This window comes from Athene noctua, unplaced genomic scaffold (genome assembly GCF_965140245.1).
Source record: "Athene noctua unplaced genomic scaffold, bAthNoc1.hap1.1 HAP1_HAP1_scaffold_150, whole genome shotgun sequence".
Taxonomy (NCBI): Eukaryota; Metazoa; Chordata; class Aves; order Strigiformes; family Strigidae; genus Athene; species Athene noctua.
In genome coordinates, this window is record NW_027437622.1 from 217,084 (window position 1) to 233,164 (window position 16,081).

The window sequence follows — 16,081 nt, forward strand, 5'->3', positions numbered from 1 at the left end:
AAGGGGATTTCTCTGCAAAGCTTTCACCCCCACAGCACATTTTACCAAAAACTTACCAAGTGTGGATATCCATATTCATTGGATTACACAATACAAATATCCATGTGCATGAGTGAGGCTGGGTTGGCTCTAGATGCTGGTGTCAGCAGTTGATGTTCTCTGCCCATTGCCTCCTGGTGGGTGTCTCTGGGGTCTGTTGGAGGAAGGCTCACAGTCCTCCTCACCTTGTACTTTTCCTTGGAGCATATGCAGATTCTCTCAGGCAATATCTTGAACAACAAGAGTGGTTTTCAGATGGTTTACCAACTCTATCTTACCTAAAAGCACCAGTAGATCAGTTTCTACTGCCAATACGTGGCTGTCTACCCACTACAAAGACTCAACTTGTCAGAACCCATCTGCTTTCCAAGGACATGGCTCCTATTTTTGCCAAACATAGTAGTTCTTGGTAAGTTTCCACAGAAAATGCTTTGTTTAGATGCACACAGTAGCCCTTGGTAAGCTTCAACAGAACAGTCAGGGCAAGCAGGATTCTTAAGCAATATTCAGAAATTATTTTAAGTTGCTCTAAGCTGTTATAAGTAAATCAGTTTCAAAGCACGGGATCATTTCCTTGTATCAGCAGGACGCCGCCCAATTCGATGAGCCCCTGCGGTGGGGTCAGAGGACAGGAGCCGCTGGGGCCCCCTGGGTGGCCCTGGGGACAGGGTGCACGGGTGGGTGGGTGTCCCCCGGCGGTACCGGGGCTCGTTTCTCAGCACCAATTCCCCGGGAGCAGCAGCGGCCGGGCAGCGGGAGCTGCTCAGGGCCGGGGCTGTCAGCTCGGAGCTGGGAGGAGAAGGCTGCCGCTGCGGCTCGCTGTGGCAGGCAGCAGGCGGCGACCCCGCGCCCCTCAGCCCTGCCGGGCCCTTGGCTGGGCTCTCTCCGCTGGACAGCGCTCGGGCCGCCGGTTCTCCCGGCCGCAGGGGGCCGCCACGGCCGGGACGGCGACCGGGAAGGGGGAAAGATGGCGGCCAGGTCGGGGCCGCGGGACTACCGCTCCCATGGTGCAGCGCGCCGGGCGGACAGCCAATGGGAGGGCGAGGCGGGAAGAGCGGCCAATGAGGAGCGAGGGCGTGAAGATCGGCCAATGAGGAGCGAGGGCGTGAAGAGCGGCCAATGAGGAGCGAGGGCGGGGCCTGCGCGGCCGTTGGCAGCGGAGCGGCGGGAGGGTCCGTTGAGGCGTTGGGTGCGCGGGGGGGAGGAGCGGGAGCGCGGGGGGCAGGTCTGGGGCCCTGGGGGCAGGTCGGGGGCCCTGGGGGCAGGTCTGGGGCCCTGGGGGCGGGTCTGGGGCCCTGGGGTGGGCGGGCCGGGGCTCGGAGGGGTGGGGAGGGCTGGGAGTGCCTGCGGGGCCGGGGGAGGCGGTGTGGGGGGCCGGGGGCCTTAGGAAGGGCCTTGGGTGGGCAGAACGAGGGGCCCGAGGGAGGCTGGGGGGGCTCGAAGGTGGCAGCGTGGAGGGGGGGGCGGGCTACAGAGGCCCGAAGGGGAGGGGGTGGGACGGCGTCCCTGGAGGGGGCGGGCAGGGCTGTGGGAGGGGGTTGTGGGGGCCTGAAGGGGGTGTGGGGCCGTGAGAGGGGCTGCAGGGACCAGAGGGGGGTGTAGGCCGGGGGGGACGGGGCTGAAGGGGTCGGGCCGTGGGCGGGTGTTAACGGCAGCTCTGGGGGCACCAGCGGGGCTCAGGACAGGGAGGGGGTGCGAGGCCTTGCCCAGCTGTGGGCTCCCCTCCACCCCCTCAGCCTCAGCTGACCCATTCCCCCCCCCCCCCCCCACAGTGCGTGAGGCCCTTGGGACGTTGGAGCCCGGTGCCGTTGTTCTCCAGGCAGTGCCGCGCCCCCATCGCAGCACCCCCCTGTCACCATGATGCTGGGGCCCCCGCCCCAGGAGGGCTCTGTGGCTGTTGTGGTGCGTGTGCGGCCCCGCGCTTCCTGTGAGCGAGAGCGGGCCGCACGCCCCGTCCTGCATGTCGTTGACCAGCACATCCTCGTCTTCAACCCTGAAGAGCACAGTGGCCCCCCCAGCAGTGTGCTGCCCACTCACGGGCCCAAGCACCACAGCAAGGACCTGAAGTTTGTCTTTGACCGAGTTTTTGGGGAGGGGGCCACGCAGGAGGAGGTGTTCCAGCACACCACCCACGCGTTGTTGGACAGCGTCCTCAATGGCTACAACTGCTCCGGTAAGACCCGGAGGGTCCTCCTTTGATCAGAAACCCAGAATAATCCAGGATAATAAAGATCTTGAAGCTCCTCCTGTCCAACCACAAACTTCACACTGACCGTTCCCGACTCCACCAGATCCCTCAGTGCTGGCTCAGCCCGACTCTTCAACCCCTCTAGGGATAGGGACTCCCCCCCTGCCCTGGGCAGCCCATTCCAACGCCCAACAGCCCCTTCTGCAAAGAAAAACTTCTAAAATCCTTGCAGGAGCTCCTGTCCCATCTGCTCCCAGGCAGGGTGGACTCAGTGGAGCTGTTCATTTATTGTGGAAGCCCTAAGCAGCTGGGGATATGAGGGTACACAACAGCAACACGCAAACATGCAGCCTGAAACTTGGTGCTGGCACCAAGCTGGTGTGACTGTGAGTGTGATCGGGACAGGGACGATCCTGACATGGAAATGTCGAATCTCCCCCTGGGGAGCAATGAGGAGAAGCAAAACCTGAATAAGAGCAACTTCCGGAGTCACAGGATGGTTTGGGTTGGAAGGAACCTTGAAAGATAATCCAGTCCAACCCTCCTGCGATGGGCAGGGACATGTGTCACTAAATCTGGTTGTCCAAAGCCCCGTCCAACCTGGCCTTGAACCCTGCCGGGGGGGGGCAGCCACAGCTTCTCTGGGCAGCCTGTGCCAGGGCCTCACCGCCCTCACAGGGAAGAATTCCTGCCTTACGTCCAGTCTAAACCTGCCCTCTGTCAGTTAAAAGCCGTTGCCCCTTGTCCTGTCACTGCAGGCCCTGGTAAAAAGTCTTTCTCCGACTTTCCTACAAGCCTCTTTCTATACATTGAGAGGCCTCAGTAAGGTCTCCCCGAGCCTCCTCCTCTCCAGGCTGAGCACCCCCAGCTCTCAGCCTCTCCCCGCAGCAGCGCTGTCCCAGCCCTCAGACCGTTCCCGTGGCCTCTGGCCCCGCTCCCACAGGTCCATGTCTGTCCTGTGCTGGGGACCCCAGAGCTGGACGCAGGGCTCCAGGGGGAAAAGGATTTGTGGGGAGGAAATGGTGAGGAGGGACCTGGCTGGGCTGGAAAAGCAGGAACAGTGGGAGGATGAAGACAGAGGAGTGCAAAGTCTCCCAAGTTGGGTCTGGGGCTGCATCTGCAGGGACATTTCTAGCTCAGACAGAGATGTAGGTAGACTGGATGCAGGTAGAGTTGAGGATTTCCAAAGGAGGGCCCCAGAGATGAGCCAAGGGCTGGACAGAGAGGGGAGACTGAAGGAGATGGGTCTCTTCTCCCTGGAGAGGAGAAGAGTCCGGGGCGAACCTCATCCGTTTTTGAGGACTTAAAGGGCAGCTTTGGAGAGGATGGGGGCTCTCTGGTCACAAGTTGAAGACAAGGGGCAGCAGGGACATGTTGAACCAGGAGAGGTTTCATCTCAGTAGAAGACATTTTTTACAGTGAGAACATTCACTGGCACAGCCTCCCCAGGGGCATAGTGGAGTCCCAAGGGCTGGGGGTGTTCAAGATGCCATTGGACAGGGTGCACGATGATCTCATCTGGGCTCCCCTTCCCACAAAAGCTCAGACCAGATGATCTCTCCAGGTTCCTCACAGCCTGGGTGTGCTGTGGTTCTGTGATGCTGGGGGCCACAGCGGTGCTGGAGGGGATGGAGGTGGGCGTTGGGGCAGAAATGAGGCTGGGCAGGTGCTTTCCAGGCATTCTGAGGGACAAGGATGACATGCTCTCCGCTCTGCTAGGGTGGGAAGGATGGCGAGAAATCAGGTGGATCTGTGGCGCAAAGAGCCCCTTGCTTTTGCCATCCCTTCGCAGCCCAAATCGCGGTGAGGGGCAGAGCTTTGGGAGGATGCTGGGTTTGGGAGCGGGATCTGGGGTGAAGCAGACACATCTTGGGGTGCTTTGGGGTTTGCCGTGCCCCTTGTGAGCATGCCGCAGGCTGGCAGCTCTGTAAAGCCAGGTCTGAAAGCTCCTTGCTGGGTCTGAAAGCTCCTCGCCTGCCGCCGCAGCCCCCCGTGCTGTTGGCAGGCTGTCAGCAGACGAGCGGCTTAACGAGCACATCACTTGTGTGAGGCAGCACCGTGCGGGAGAGGCTGCTCTCCTGTCTAATCATGTGCCGGGCCGGGCACTGGGACCGGAGGATGCTATTCCTGGCTCTCCGGCATGCTCTGAGAGCTGCTGAAGGCTGCCTCTGTCACTGTGCCCACCTGGCAGGCACGTCTCGTGTCTCTATCTGCATAAAATAACTCCAGGATCCTCAAACGAGAGTTGCCAAGCCCCGAGTGCTGCTATTGGGGGGACGGGCTGAGGCTCTCTGGGTTAGTGTGTCCTGCTCTGATGGTGACGCTTCAAAGAGTGTTGAAAGGGGGGGTGGGGGGGTGAGATGAATTACCAGGTCTGGAAGAAGAAACGCCTTCTGGGGAGAGGTGGGGGAATGGGGCTGCTCGGCTTGTTAAAAAGAAGGTTCAGGGGTGACTGGAGCATCCAAGCACGTGATGGTTTGGGGACTCGTTCTGTCTCTGCTAAATGAGAGAGGCTGCAGTGAGAAAAAAAACTGCACTGAGGGGTCGAGTGGCAAACGCGGAGGGGAATTGGCTTTGGCTTCTCTCTGCAAAGGCTGTGAGCAGCCCCCGCCGCAGGGGTTGCTGCGGGAAGCTCTCCTCTCCGGCAAGGAGTGCACTTTCCGCCGCTCCTGTTAATTAACGATCGTTGCAACCCTCCACCCTTTCTCTTCCCAGTGTTTGCCTACGGTGCGACAGGAGCAGGGAAAACCTACACCATGCTGGGCTCGGAGGAAAGCCCTGGCATCATGTACCTCACCATGGTGGAGCTGTACAAGAGGATCGAGGCCAGGAAAGAGGAGAAGAGCTGTGAGGTGCTCGTCTCCTACCAGGAGGTACGCCGCGTCCGAGCCGGGTCCCCTCCTGCCTCCGGGTCACCGTGACTGGGACCTGGGGTTGATCCAGACCCTGCAGTGCCACACTCAGGGTACCCGCTGCACTGACAGCTGTGCCCGGTGTCCCCAGGGCAGCCTTAGAGCTTGGCTGGAAGCAGGCTCACCCACCCAGTTTGGAGAACTGGTGCTGCTGGTTTCTCCCACCTGGAGCCTGGGGCATTTTCTGCTCCTTGCCGTGGTCCCCGAGCGACGAGGGCTTCCTGGCTTTGGAGGAGTGGTGGCGCGGTGACTTGCCAGTGAAGCCCTCCCAAGCTCTCCTCTGCATTGAGAGCCCCCTCAGCTGCTCTTGGTGTAACGAGGCCCCAGAGGTGGCATCGGGGGGACACCAGGTTGTGCGTGACACTGGGGCACAAAGTTCCTCTCCCTGCTCCCCGTTGGGTAACCAAACCTCAGCCTTCCGTGGCGTTCCCTGCTCCAGGTGTACAACGAACAGATTCATGACCTGCTGGAGCCCAAGGGCCCTCTGGCCATCCGGGAGGATCCTGAGAAAGGAGTCGTGGTTCAGGGTCTCTCCTTCCACCAGGTGGGTAGAGAAATGGGCACAAGGTCTGGGCACCGCTGCGCCTGCACCAGTTCTGACAGCGGATGCGTGTCCCGGGGCCGTGGGGGGTGTGAGGGCGCGGGGGTGCCATCTGCGCGGCTCCTGGCGGACAGCAAACGCCACCCTGAGATGAGAGGAGCCCCGCGGAGCTGCAGGATGCCTCAGCCTACGCCGCCGTGGCTGCTGGGTGCTGGGTTGTCTCGGTGCTTGCGTACGGGCTGCGCTGACGCCCGCCCTCTGCCCGTTCTCTCCCAGCCCGCGTCGGCAGAGCAGCTGCTGGAGATGTTGGCCAACGGCAACAGGAACCGGACGCAGCATCCCACCGACGCCAACAGCACCTCCTCCCGCTCGCACGCCATCTTCCAGGTGAGGGCTGCGGGTTGCAGTGTCGCTCGGGATTTGTGCTGAGAAGGGGGCGAGGGAGCCAGCCTGTGCCAGGACCCGGGGTTCCTGCCCCTGCTCCTGCTGTGCCACAGGAAAAATCGGTGGGTCCTGGCCCTGAGAAGAGAGGTGTGGGTCTGGGCAGGCCAGTAGCCAGCGCTGCAGCAGGACAGCACACACTGGTCACGCTGGTGGCCACGTCTCCCAGACAGCCCCAGACTCCCAGCTTGGTGTTAGGGGTCCCAAGGGCTGAAATTTCCCTTTGTGCTTTTGTCTCTTGTCAACTCAGCGTGTGGGAGCTGCACCTAAAACCTTCCTCAGAGCAAAGGGGCCGCGTATCGCTGGCTCCTGCTTGTGCCTCCCCCCAGGTGCCGCAGGCAGGCAGTCTGCTCCGTCGTGTCTCCCCCGGCTCTGAGCCGGGAATTCCGCTCCCCCGGGGCTCTGTGAATTTGCTCCCCGGTTTCTCGGTGCTCTCCTACACAAACCTGCCAGTTGATTTCAATTCCAGCCAGGCCCTTCCCCGAATTAGCAGGGCCGTCACGGCTGCGTGGGGAGACAGAGGGCTCTGACTGCAATTTCATTCTGAACCTGGTGCCTTGCCCGTTGCTGCTTGCAGGGGGAAGTCCAGGTGTCTGGATGCTTTCCCAGCCGGGCTTGTCACTGGGTGCTGGATTCCCGCCTGCCGTGAATCCATGAGCTGTGCTGGAACTCTGCCCTGCCCGGCAGGCAAACCACAGTCTGGTGAGGATGCAGGATCGGTTACCAGCCTCCAGCATCTATCTCTGTGGCACCTCCAGGCCATGCAGGAGCCGCTCCTGGGGGGCTGAGGGGGTTCCAGGGCGGTGGGGGAAGTGTTTGCTCCTCCTGGGAGATCTTGAGAGATGCTGAAGGGGAAGTTACGGAGCAGTGCTGTGGGTGAGTCTCAGTGGCTGTGTCCCTCCTCGCCTGCACCAGCTGGGAACTGGGCTGGGCACCGCCAGCCCTGCTTGGATGCCTCCCTGGGGCACTGCGAGGCTGTGTCTGGGGGCTTGCAGCCCCCACTGGCATCTGAGATTTCTGGAAAAACCCACAGTCGGAGTCAGGGCTGGGGCTGCCACCGTGCATGAGCACATCCTGGATGATGCCAGGGCTTTGGGTTGGGGTGTTGCCCTTCGGGGACACGACCAGATTATTTTCCGCAGCTCTGTCCCGTCTTGCGAGATCCCTTCCGTGGCTTTGCTGCTCAAGTCATCGCCGAGTTTTTGCTTGTCTTCTCAGCATGCCGGGCCCCTCCTTTCCTGCCGCTCGATCTCACGCCTGCGTGATCCGCTCCGCCATCGTTTCACAAACATTGAAACCGGTGATGCTGGCTCCAACCAGCAGCCCCACGAGCCTGGTGGAGCTGCAGCCTCACCCACCTCTGTCCTCGCAGATCTACGTGAAGCAGCAGGACTGCACTGGCGGCCTCGCTGGCGACCTGCGAGTGGCCAAGATGAGCCTGATCGACCTGGCAGGCTCGGAGCGAGCTTCGGTCGCCAACACCAAGGGAGAGCGGCTCCGGGAGGGCGCCAACATCAACCGCTCGCTGCTGGCCCTCATCAACGTCATCAACGCCTTGGCTGAGGCAAAGGTAACGCTGCTCCTCGCGTGGCCCCGCCGGGGTGGGCGGGTGAGCGCGGTGTCCTCCGGGGATGGTTCTGCCCGCGCGGTGAGGGTGGCAGCCTGGGCTGGGCTCCGAGAGGTGCCGTGGGATGAGGGTGGCCGCGCCCTTGCGGCACAGATTTGGAGCTGAGCAGAGCCTTGATCTCTCGGTACAGAGCAGGAAAAGCCACATCCCGTACCGGGACAGCAAGCTCACACGCCTGCTGAAGGACTCCATCGGCGGCCACTGCCGCACCATCATGATCGCCGCCGTGAGTCCCTCCGTCCTGGCCTACGAGGACACCTACAACACCCTCAAGTACGCCGGCCGGGCCAAGGAGATCAAGGTGTCGGTGAGGATCTGGCGTTGCGGCGGTGATCTGCTCTGTGTTTGGGAGCGGCTGGGGATGGCTGGGAAGGAGCCTGGTTTGTGGGGGGGGAGGTTAGTGGGTGCCTCCCTTATCCAGCTTGAGTTTTCCAGCCCTGGGGGTGCCGCTCTGGGCAGACAGCAGCGGATGAAGCTGCAGACAGTGTGTGCCCTGTCTTCGTGTAAAGCTCCTCAGCCCAGCACCCAGAAAGGCTTGTGACTGCGGCAGCAGGTCCCTGAGCGCAGCTCCTGTCCACTGCAGCCACCCTGGGGCTCCCTGGGGAGCCTGGAGGAGGCTGAGCAGCTCCAGCACTGGGAGAGAGGTACGTGCAGCCCCAGTGCTGCTTTAACCTCTGCCTTGGCCCTGTCTCTGCAGCTGAAGAGCAACGTGACCAGCTCTGACGGCCACGTTAGTAAATACGCCGTCACCTGCGAGCGGCTGAGAGCGGAGGTGAGATGCTGGCGGGGAGGGGAGGGCTCTCGCTTTAGCTGTGGTTTGCTGGGGACGTGGAGCTCTGAGCTCCTGGGCTCGTGAAACCATCTGAGCAAGAGCTGATCCTTCCTCGCAGGTGGCAGATCTGCGGGCGAAGCTCCGGGTCTATGAGGACGCTGCCCGGGAGTCACAGAACCAGGCTCTGGCGCCGCTGGCTCCCTCCGGCTTCCCAGAGGGGCTGCCCAGGTGAGGCTGGTGGGGAGCAGGGACAGAGCTTGGTGGGACCTCCTGGTGTGCCCCGAGCCTGTGGGGTTTTAGTGCTGGTCAGAGCCCAGGTGTCCATTAGAAAGCAGAGGAGCTTCTTTACTGGTGTGCACGTCACCTCGACTGGGCTCGGGGGCAGTTATGAGCGTGGCAGAGCACAGTGCACAAAGCTGGGCTGCAAAGGCCTAATCCTCTTCTCCTTGATCCATCCCAAAACTTCTTGGGCAAAGTGACAGCTTCCCCAGAGGATCTTCTCTGGCTCAGTGGCTGCTTCTCTGCCTTCTGCAGGTTGGAGGAAGCTGTCCCACAGACCAGCGTGGCTCAGAGGGGGAGTGATGGAGAGCAGCAGGAGCTGGGAGCTGGACAGTCTGTTGGGATGCCAATGGAGCTGGAGGAGGAGGTGAGAGAAGGGGTGCTGTGATGAGTGGGGCCTGGTGGGGGGCTCACATACCCTCGTGGGGTACCCTGGGCGCGCTGGGAGAGGGCAGGAACTCACCCGGTCCACGGGCTCCTGGCTCAGCGTGTGGGGGGCTGTGGACTGCTGGCAAAACCCCTTAACTTCCCAGCTAACGGGGAATTTGGGGAACAAACTCAGCTCAGAGATGGGCTAATGCTGCGCTTTTGGGTGATTGCTCCAGGCTCCAGAGGAAAGGCCTCCCAGCAGCCCCAGAGCAGCCCACCAGACAGACGTCCAGCTGGAAGGGAAGACACCAAGGTGCCTTCTGCAGGGGTTGTCTGGCAGCCGGGCAGAGACGTGAGTGTCCTCGTGTCGTTCCCACATGTTGCTTCCTCATGTTTGCCTGCGGAGGACGGGCTGCCCACCCTCCTGTTGCATCCTGTAGCCATCCTAAGGGCTGTCCAGAAGGACGTGGGACCAGGTCTTTGTCTGCAGATGACAGCCGGCCCTGTAAAATAAGGGATTTGGCTCCTGGAGATCTAATCCCATGGGATAGTCTCTCCTGGAAATGCAGCAGTGAAGGTTTCCAGGCACAGCCACCGTGTGAGCCTTAAGTGCGCGTTGTTAGTCCTGAAATTACCTCTGCGAAGTCTTTCCTCTTGCCGCTGCTCCCCCGGGCCCTGCCCTGGCAGGGCTCCCGTGGCACCATCTGCTGATGTCTCTGCCCCAAGCATCTTGGCAGAATGAACCTCTTTGGAAAGGCCTCTTGAGGGAGGCTGGCCTTGACGTGTGCCTGGATCTGTCTGCCTCTGCCGGAGCTGACAAGTGTCTGAAGCCCGGCAGAGCCTGCAGGTGCCGTTTTGTCCCTGTAACTAACAGGTAAACACACAACTCACAGCTCGGGTTGTCCAGGAAGAGATTTACAACTTGGGTATCTCTCGACTTCAGTTTGCCTCTCTTGCCCCAAAACTCTGCTAACAGGCTCTGCCCCGCCCAAGGAGGTGTCTCAGAGGTGACGCTGGTGCTGCTGGGCCTCCGTTACTGGTGACGCTGGCTCACGCTCGCCTGCTAACTGGTTCTTGGGTCTGTCTCTCTCTGTCCCAGGCTCCTGGCTGCCGTCCTGAACGTTGCCCGAAAGCAATACGCCCTCCTGAAGGCTGCCGCCCTCCTCACTCCTGCCATGGTCTCCGAATTTGAGGACCTGGAGCGCCTGGTCAGTCAGGAGGCTGGTGTAAGCGGGGAGCAAGCCACGTCTGCAAAGGGAGCCGCAGAGATCGGCGGGGCCAGCCCTGCCCAGAGGATGCAGCAGGGCTGTGAGGGTGAGAAGCTGGGGCCGTCGGTGCTGCCCCCTCTCTTTTGTCTCGGTGTGCGCTGGAGGAGCCGGTGGCGGGGGGGCAGCTCCCAGCTGTGGGCACAGGGCAGGGAGATGAGTTTCTCCTGACTCCTCCTGACGTGGCACCCAGCGGGTTCTGCCCAGAGCGGCTGCAGCCTCGCTTTGTAGAGCGACTGGGGCTGGCCAGCACCGCCGGGAGCCCGGGGCACGGCCGGAGCCAGGAGCAGCCCTTGTCTCCGGGGAGCTCAGCATGTGTGTGCGAGTCAGCATAAATGTGAGGGATATTTCTGCTCCTGGAGACCAAAACAGCAGTTCTGATCCTCATTTGTCCTCCTCTTGTTTACTCCTCCATGGAACATTTGTCCCAGCCAGCCTGGCTGTAGCCTCCCAGCCGGCAGCCTGCATCTGACCAGGGCTGAGCTCTCCCTCCTCATCCTCAGGGCCGATGCACGATGCCCATAGCGAAGCCGTGGGCGCTGCAGACCCTGTGTTCCGGGCACAGACCGGGCGTTGCCGCAGGGCACTTGCTTTGGGCCCAGCCTGATGCCTTTAGGATTAGTTGTGCTGGCTCTTTTCCTCTCGGTTTAAGGTGGTTGGATGGAAACACCCGCTGGCAAACGGCTGCTGTAGGGCTCGCTGGGCTGACCTCCGCCGAGCTGTGACGGGGGGCTGTGAGGGGGATGCCCCGGGCTTTGCGGGTGCCTGGGAACTGCAGACAAGGAGGTGACTCTGTTTCTTCTCTGCTCCTTCAGCCCAGGTGTCTGTCGCCGTGCCCAGCACCCCCGGGATGAGTGGCACCGTGCAGCGCTTGCAGGACCTCGCTGCCCCCTGCAGCCCCACGTCGGTGGCTCCTGGCCCGATTAAGAGGAGGGGGACTACAACAAGTCACATGTCCCCGGTGTCATCGGCTGCCCAAAACCGCCGCACGCTGCCTGCTGTGCCCGTTCACAACCTGAACGAGACTTTTGAGGTCTCCAACAGCAGTGGTTCACCCAGCGTGGCCGAGGCAGCTGCCTCCAGCCTGCCAGAATTCTCCATCTGGGAGAGCGTCCAGAGCCACCTAAACAAGCAGGACGGCCCCGTCGTGCCCCAGTAAGTGCTGGCCTGGGGGGGTTAACTGTGGTTTTGGGGCTCCCCCCTCCACGATCTTGCTGTCTGGGTGAATCCTCCGTGGATCGCTGCAGCTCTGCTAAGGGGGGAGACTGGGCAGAAAACACTCAGCCTGCAGACAGGCAGCCAGCGGTCCGAGCTCGTGTGTGAATCGCTGTCAAAGATATAAAAAACATTCCAAGGAAATCTATTTCTCCCTTTGGGGCCCTTCTGGAGCCCCGCGTGCTGGCTGGGAAGCAGGTGGGGCCTCACCTCTGCTCCCAGAGAGGTTGGAGCGAGGGTTGGGACTGCACACTCTGGGGTTTTGCGTTTTATTGTTTAGTTGGTAGTTTGGGTTTCTTTATTGCCGGTGCTTCAAAGGGGCTCTGGATTTTCCAAAGCTCTGTGAATCTGTGAGAGCATCCAAAGGCAGAGATGGGCATGGCCTTGGTAACGCAGGACACCCCGAGGTCTCCCCGTCTCCTCCTGCAGCTCTAGGAAATGGTTCCTACCGAGGGAACTGGGGACACTGAGGTCCAGGGGAACAGCCCGAGCACCTCAGGGAGCAGCAGTAGCCAGGCGGCTGACGCCTCCTGTGCCGCTCTCCTGAGGATTTACCCCTCTTGGAACGGTTTTCCCCTACAAAACCGGGCAGGTTTCCTGTGACTCCTGTTCCCTGCGGGCGGATGGTGTTGGCCTGGCTGCCTCGCAGCCTCACGAGAGCGGGCACTAACTCCCTTCTCCTTGGCCGCAGAGCCTGTGCCCCGGTGTCTGCCGTGAAGGGTTCCTCCATCCCCAGGCCCTCCGTGGTCTCCAAAGCCCCTGCGCAGAAGCGGAGGCGAGTGGAGAGGTGAGGCAGCCGCCGGCCCCCCGTGCCCCAGAGCGCCCCGCGCAGGCAGCAAGGGCTGGCAGCTGCCTGGGGCTCGAGCCCCCGTCCCTGCCTGCGTCGGCCCCACCTCACCTGTGACACGTGGGGACGCGGGGGGGCTCCGCCCTGAGCCTCGCGGGTTTAAAACGGCCCCTTTCTCTTCACAGCGCTGCTCCCCCCACCCTGGGTGGGCTCCAGAGCTGCAGCACCCCGAGATCTGCGCAGCCCTCCCGCGCCCCTCCGCTCCCGGGCAGGCGCCTGGGGAAACCCTCTGCCCGCAGCACCACGGGCTGCAAGAGCGTTCCCTGCGGCAGGGCAGGCACCAAGCGGGCGCTGGACCAGCCCCCTTCCGGGTCAGGTGAGGAAAATACCTCGAACTGGGAGGTTTGCTGCTGGTGGAAGATGCTCTTTGGGGTTTGCTGCTTCCTGGCTGTAGCCAGAGCCTCGGGGAAGGCTGGTGGGTGCTTGGGGAGGGGCAGAAAGGAGGAGGGGGCTGGCAGCACCTGGATCTCTGTCGGGGCGGGGGGGGACGGGACCTGGGTTTGCTGCTTTTACCCAGCAGCTGCCTAATGCACTTCCCTCCTCTTTCCATCCTCAGAGCATCCTGCGGGCCCTCTCTCCTGGAAGGGCAGCAGAAGGACCACCAAAGAGCTCGTGGCCCTGGGCAGTGCCCCCCCTGCTCCCACCCCCCAGCCAATGAAGCTCTTATGCTGATGGCTCCTGCACCCAGGATCCCCGGCAGTGTCCCAACCCAGGTGCCAAACTTCTTCCTTTCTCTCGTAGCCCTGTCCCACCCTTCCTGCAGCCACACAACAATTCCTGCAGCCCTTCTTGTACCCCTGCAGTCACCCCCAGCCCCCTCCTGTTCACCGTCCCAGTTACGTCCCCTGTCGTATGATACTAAGAAATAACATGTATTTTTAATAAACCTTTTTCGTTTCCAACCAGAGGGGAGAGGGGAGACGTGCGGCTGTTTCTTCTCGCCTCCCCCTCGCCCAGGGAGCTGGGATGGGGAAGCAGCTCCCGTCTGAGCGGGCCTGGAAAAGGCCCTTGCTCGTGGGGGTGGGCTCTGTCGGGGCTTCCCCCATCTCCCATCATCCCCGGGACCCCGTGGGTGCCTTCTGCCCCCTCTGCTGTGCCAGGGGGGCTCTGGGGCGCTCGCTCCGTGTCCCAGAGTGCCGGCAAGCACCGGCTGCTGCTGCTTTGCGGGGCGAAAAGTGTTTCTGCTACAACCCCATGGCCACCATCCCTGTCTCCGTGTGACGCTGGGGGCTCCTGGCTCCAGCCGCCTGCACAGCAGAGAGCTCCCCGCATCCCTACCTGGGGACCACACCTGTCCCCCGACACCCCTGCGACCCCCTTTCCTGCCGTGCCAGGGCACGTCTGGCCACGGGCACATCTGCTTGCCTGCCCCAGCTCCTCGTAGCCACCCCCAGAGGTGACCAAGCGTGGTGGGAGCAGGACGGGGAGGGAGGACCCAGCTGCGGGTGTGCTGCTGTCCCACAGGGACCGGGGTCACCGGCTCCTTCTGCACTACTTCCCTGCCTGGCAGCGGCTGATCTCGCCTTTGTCTTCTCAGAGCGTGGAAGCTTCTAATTAACACTTGCAGCCCGCTCCCAGTTCGTTTGTCTCATTAAGGGGGGCCGGGGAGGAGGAGGGGGAGAGCCCAGCTCTGCCTGCCGGCAGGGACAGCTTTCTGTGCTTTGATCCCGGCCGGCAGGAGCTGGGAGAAAATCAACCTCTGGGGAGCGGCGCGGGGGCTGGCGAGGACCCCGCCGCGCCCCCAGCCCCGTCCTGCCCCGCCAGGACTGTGCACGCCAGGGGACTTCAGAGAGTCCCGGGGGACGGAGGAGCCCTGTCACCAGGGGCTGTCACCCAGCACACGTTCCCAGGGCTGCCACTCTTCCGGGAGGCCAAGTGTCACTTGCGGGGTACATCGGGGCCCCAAGCCGGGCGTTCCTGTGGGCAAACCCCTGCCCGCCGCTGGTGACAGCGGCCCAGGACAGCTGGGGGACACGGGCCTGCCTGGGGGCGAGGAGCTTCTGGGGATTCGAGGGGGATGTGGCAGCAAGCGGTTGTCTCGGAGCGCCGCCCGAGTGCCCCCAGTCGCACCAGTATGAGCCCGCCCTGGCCCTGGGTGCCCACAGGTCACACCCGTGGGGCCACGGCTGTTGCCACGACACTTTCCAAGTGGCCGCGGTCGGTGGCCCGGCGACGGTGGCCGCGGTCCAGCGGGGCCTGGCGGCGTGTCCCCGTCCCCGAGCGGGCGGGGAGCCTTTCCCGGCCATCGGCTGCCATCTAGCTGCCAGCCGGCGGGAGCTGTCCCCCGCCCTGGCCCCGCTCCAGCCCCTCCTGGGACCCCCCCGGCTTCATCCAGCCGCCTCTTGGGGCCCCCACCCCGATGCCCCCACGAGTCCCTCGCGGTCCCCAAGCCCCCCGGCCCCCGCCGGCGCTGTCCCCGAGGCCTGGCCATGTCCCGCTGTGTGGCTCAGGGCTGGCGGTGGCCCCGTGCCCCTGGCTCTGTCCCCCCGCGTTTCCCGGCAGCGCCGGGCCCCGGCACAAAGAGACCCCGCGGGGGGGCCGGGCCCGCCGGCTCCGGCCCCGCACGAAGCCCCTTTCAGCCGCCCGGGGAGGGGTCCCGGCCCTCCCTCCTCCCCCCGCCGCCCCCGGCGGGCAAAAGCCCCCCCAAACTCAGCGCACAGGTGACGGGGACGCGGCCGCGCACCCACAGCAGCGGCTGGGGCAGGATCCGGCCCCCCCGAGCTGGGAAGGGGGGACCCGGCGCCCTGAGCCCCGGCCGGGCTCCGGCAGGACCAGGCGGCGCTTGACAGAGCCAGCGGGGGGGAAGGACTTGGGAGGCGTCAGGCTCTAATTAGCAGCCGGCCTTAATGAGCAGCCGGCCTTAATGAGCCGCCTGCCCGCGCTGCCAGACGGCCCGCACAGAGCCTCCGCCCAGGGGAGCCGGGGCCGGGCGGCGGGTGCGGAGCCGCTTGTGCCGGGGCTGGGCCCGGGGGGGCGACACGGGGAGCGGGCGGGGTGTGAGTCGTGAGAGAGACAGAGAGTGTGTGTGCGTGTGTGCGTGTGTGTGTGTGTGCGTGTGTGTGTCTCTGTGTGTGTGTGTGCGCACATGGGCATGGGGGGATGGAGACGTGTGTGCGTGTGGACGTGTGTGTGCACCCAGCACCCACAGCGCCCTGGGCCCCCGCACCCAGCACCCCTGGGCCCCCACGGCCGTGCCCCCAGCACCCACGCCGCCCCAGGGGAATGTATCCCGCGCCCACGGAGCCCTGCAGCGCTGCCCCCAGCTCCCGCGGTGCCCACGGCCTCGCACCCCGCCTCGCACCCAGCACCCACCCGCCGGCTGCCCCACGGGTGCACCACTGGGCTCTGCAGGCACCAGAACTAACCCAGGCACCGCGTCCTCGGCGGGGACAGCAGGAGCCCGCGCACGGGGCCAGCAGTGCCAGCGCCGGGCAGGGACAACGCACACCCCAGCTCGCTCACCAAAAATGAGGTTTGCTGCGGCGGGCGGAGGAAGCAAGCAGCTGATTCAATGTGAATGATAGAGCAAGCTTCAACTTTATTGAAAGAAATCACACTTATATAAGCACTCTACAATAATCGTGCA

General features: G+C 63.2%; 1 protein-coding gene across 3 annotated transcripts; it reads left to right on the top strand.

Moving 5' to 3' along the window:
• Window positions 1-1,104: 1,104 nt before the first annotated feature.
• Window positions 1,105-13,367, top strand: LOC141955239 (kinesin-like protein KIF18B). 3 transcript variants are annotated; one of them, XM_074895165.1, is made up of 16 exons: window positions 1,105-1,211; window positions 1,812-2,212; window positions 4,943-5,100; window positions 5,579-5,683; window positions 5,957-6,067; window positions 7,494-7,691; window positions 7,879-8,055; window positions 8,446-8,520; window positions 8,639-8,748; window positions 9,055-9,166; window positions 9,405-9,520; window positions 10,268-10,482; window positions 11,249-11,588; window positions 12,340-12,435; window positions 12,621-12,811; window positions 13,052-13,366. In XM_074895165.1, the coding sequence occupies exons 2-16, from the start codon at window positions 1,897-1,899 to the stop codon at window positions 13,165-13,167; spliced, it is 2,436 nt and encodes an 811-aa protein (XP_074751266.1). In that variant the 5' UTR covers window positions 1,105-1,211; window positions 1,812-1,896; the 3' UTR covers window positions 13,168-13,366. The 3 variants fall into 3 exon arrangements, with proteins under 3 accessions (XP_074751266.1, XP_074751267.1, XP_074751268.1); XM_074895166.1 differs by lacking the exon at window positions 5,579-5,683; XM_074895167.1 differs by lacking the exons at window positions 1,105-1,211; window positions 1,812-2,212 and adding an exon at window positions 4,058-4,522 and having other exon boundaries at window positions 13,052-13,367.
• The last annotated feature ends 2,714 nt before the right edge of the window (window positions 13,368-16,081 follow it).